Genomic DNA, 2,311 nt, shown 5'->3' on the forward strand with positions numbered 1-2,311 from the left:
CCATGACCATGACTACCAATGGTCATGTTACATCGGAGCACCAATACAGGTGGCAAACACCTAAACTAACCTAAACCTCACTGATGATGCATTCACCAGTTATATTCATGCTTCCCAATGTGCTTTCGGGGCTGCACGTCAAAAATAACCTCGTCCAGACCACTGTCCCGTAGCTGCTGAGCCTTGGGCGCTACACGTCTCTGGACTGCCAAATGGCCGTAGGTAGAGAGCAAATCATAAGGACAAATAATGCCTCCCTACACTCATATTTGATGGCAAACATGTTAACTAACCTCGTCATAACATTTCACACACTCAGCGCGCATATCTGTGCCTAATTATGGCACTTTCAAGGTTGCACATTTATCAAGCTTCTAGCTGGCGAGTAACCTGTCCAGACAACTGCCCCGTAGCTACCGAGCCTGACGAGTTACACGTCTCCGGACTGCCATAGGGCTTTTGATGCTGAGCTGGCAGCGGAACTTGTTTATGTAGTGCAGCCACAGCTAGTGAAGCAGTGCCCAGGCCTCGGCGAGACATTCTGCGCATTCCTGGAGGACGTTACAGCAAATCTATTTAGTGTAATTTCCTATAATTAGATAGTGACACAGGTGTCGCAATTACTTCACTGGTTATCACATAGGGAGAGGCCCTGGTCAACTGCCAGACTTTCACTGAGCATTCTCACCTGCCGCGACTGGTCATCAATATGTCCACCCAGAGGTGCCCTCACTGTGGACGAGAGTTCAAGGAGCTGCGCCTGCATCTCCTTCGCAACCCCTATGGCTGCAAGGGTGTTATCGAGTCAACGCTGCCTGGCTGCTGCGTTGCCGGTGGAGACGTCGCCAACAATGATAAATTATTCACAGACAATGAGCCAGTACTGGTGGTGAATGTGGAATGCCGGCAGAGTGTTCCTCTTGACGAGCCATCAATTGGCACGTTCGAGATGGGCGTCTCATACCTTGACCACCTAGACAAGTATGCAGAGGCAAATAGTGAAAAGCCACCTGAGAAAAGTTTGTCTTCAGAGGTGGAGACCTTCCTCGCGGCGAACCTCTCGGGTGCGTTTTTACCAGCATTGGCCAGTGTTACCAGTGTTTACCAGCATTACTCACTGTTTCTAAGCATGCTGTTTTTGGTGCCTAGTTGATAGCAAGCCACAATGCTTACTGCAAGTTGAAATGTGATGCCTGCAGGTTGCAAGCTCCAGGAGTTTTTGCGCCTGTTCAAGCAGTTTCCAGGCGAGGCCTACACCCCATCTGCAGATACTTTGAAGGGTATCTACAATTCTTTGTGGGACTACCACCTCTGTGTACCACTCACATGCAGGTGAGGGCAAGGATAGCCTGTCCTTCCGGTCCCTGAAGCGCAAGGTCCTCCAGGCCGCACTTGATGTGGCCCTGGCACCCTTCAAGGACGCAAGCAAGGGACATTAGACAGTATGGCATGACCGACCTGACCACAACCGGCCCAAAAGAAAGCTATGTCAAAACCCTGTGGGCCAGCTACCAATTCACCAACAAGAAAATGGAGACCATACAGCAGCAGGTTAGTCAGCAGGCTACACCCCCCCCCCAGTTGCTACGCTTCACTGCTTGTCACTTGCTTCTGTACTCTCCTGCAGGTTACCAGCAAGCTCAACATTGTCACGGCCAGGGGGGCTGCACACGATGACGAATACGAGAGCAACTGCCTGGTGAGTGACCTCAGAGTCTATTTGGGCCAAAGTATAAGCACATGTTGTAGTATTTGTCATTCTGTTGCTGTCTACATCTTGCAGAAGCAGGAGGTTCTTGACTTGAAGGGCCATCGCATGGGCAGATCAGGTCTAACCCTGCCCTGGGGACACTGACAGCCCCACAAACACTAATCCCACATTTGCACCCACTCGTGACCCTTGACAGGCGGAGTGGCCAGCCAGCCGCATCATTCGGCTGCATACCGCTGGAGACAGTGCTGCAGCGGGTTTGCATTGTCTGTGTGCCCCCAAAGGGCAAGGGGGCACAGGCACCCAGTGCCAGTGGGAAGGGTGGGAAGTCACGCAGGGTTGTGACTGGTAACAGCAAGGGTGGGCACACAGCTGCCGAGCTGAACCCTAAGTTTGTCTTGAATGACCTGGTGGGGTTGCCCCCAGATGACCTGATTCCTGTTGTGAGTGAGGAGGTGATGGATGAGGTGAGGGCACGGAAGGATTTGCAGCCCTCGGCGGCTCGGGAAGAGCTTACCAGGGTCCTTATGGAAAAGGAAAAGGAGAAGCACTCATGGTTTAAGTAGTACTCAGTACTTGTGATGCTGGGATGGGTGGAGC

General features: G+C 52.1%; 1 protein-coding gene across 1 annotated transcript in view; it reads left to right on the forward strand.

Annotated features, from left to right (window-relative positions):
* Positions 1-455: 455 nt before the first annotated feature.
* VOLCADRAFT_107424 (uncharacterized protein) overlaps positions 456-2,311 on the forward strand; it is a gene marked incomplete at its 3' end in the record, with an annotated part of 15,070 nt that continues 13,214 nt past the window's right edge. Inside the window, exons 1-6 of the mRNA XM_002956825.1 lie at positions 456-1,064; positions 1,200-1,332; positions 1,419-1,551; positions 1,628-1,699; positions 1,908-1,981; positions 2,049-2,178. Of these exons, the coding sequence (XP_002956871.1) occupies positions 710-1,064; positions 1,200-1,332; positions 1,419-1,551; positions 1,628-1,699; positions 1,908-1,981; positions 2,049-2,178 (897 nt within the window). The 5' untranslated portion in view covers positions 456-709. The remainder of the gene's footprint in view (positions 1,065-1,199; positions 1,333-1,418; positions 1,552-1,627; positions 1,700-1,907; positions 1,982-2,048; positions 2,179-2,311) is intronic.

This window comes from Volvox carteri (genome assembly GCF_000143455.1).
Source record: "Volvox carteri f. nagariensis unplaced genomic scaffold VOLCAscaffold_66, whole genome shotgun sequence".
Taxonomy (NCBI): domain Eukaryota; kingdom Viridiplantae; phylum Chlorophyta; class Chlorophyceae; order Chlamydomonadales; family Volvocaceae; genus Volvox; species Volvox carteri.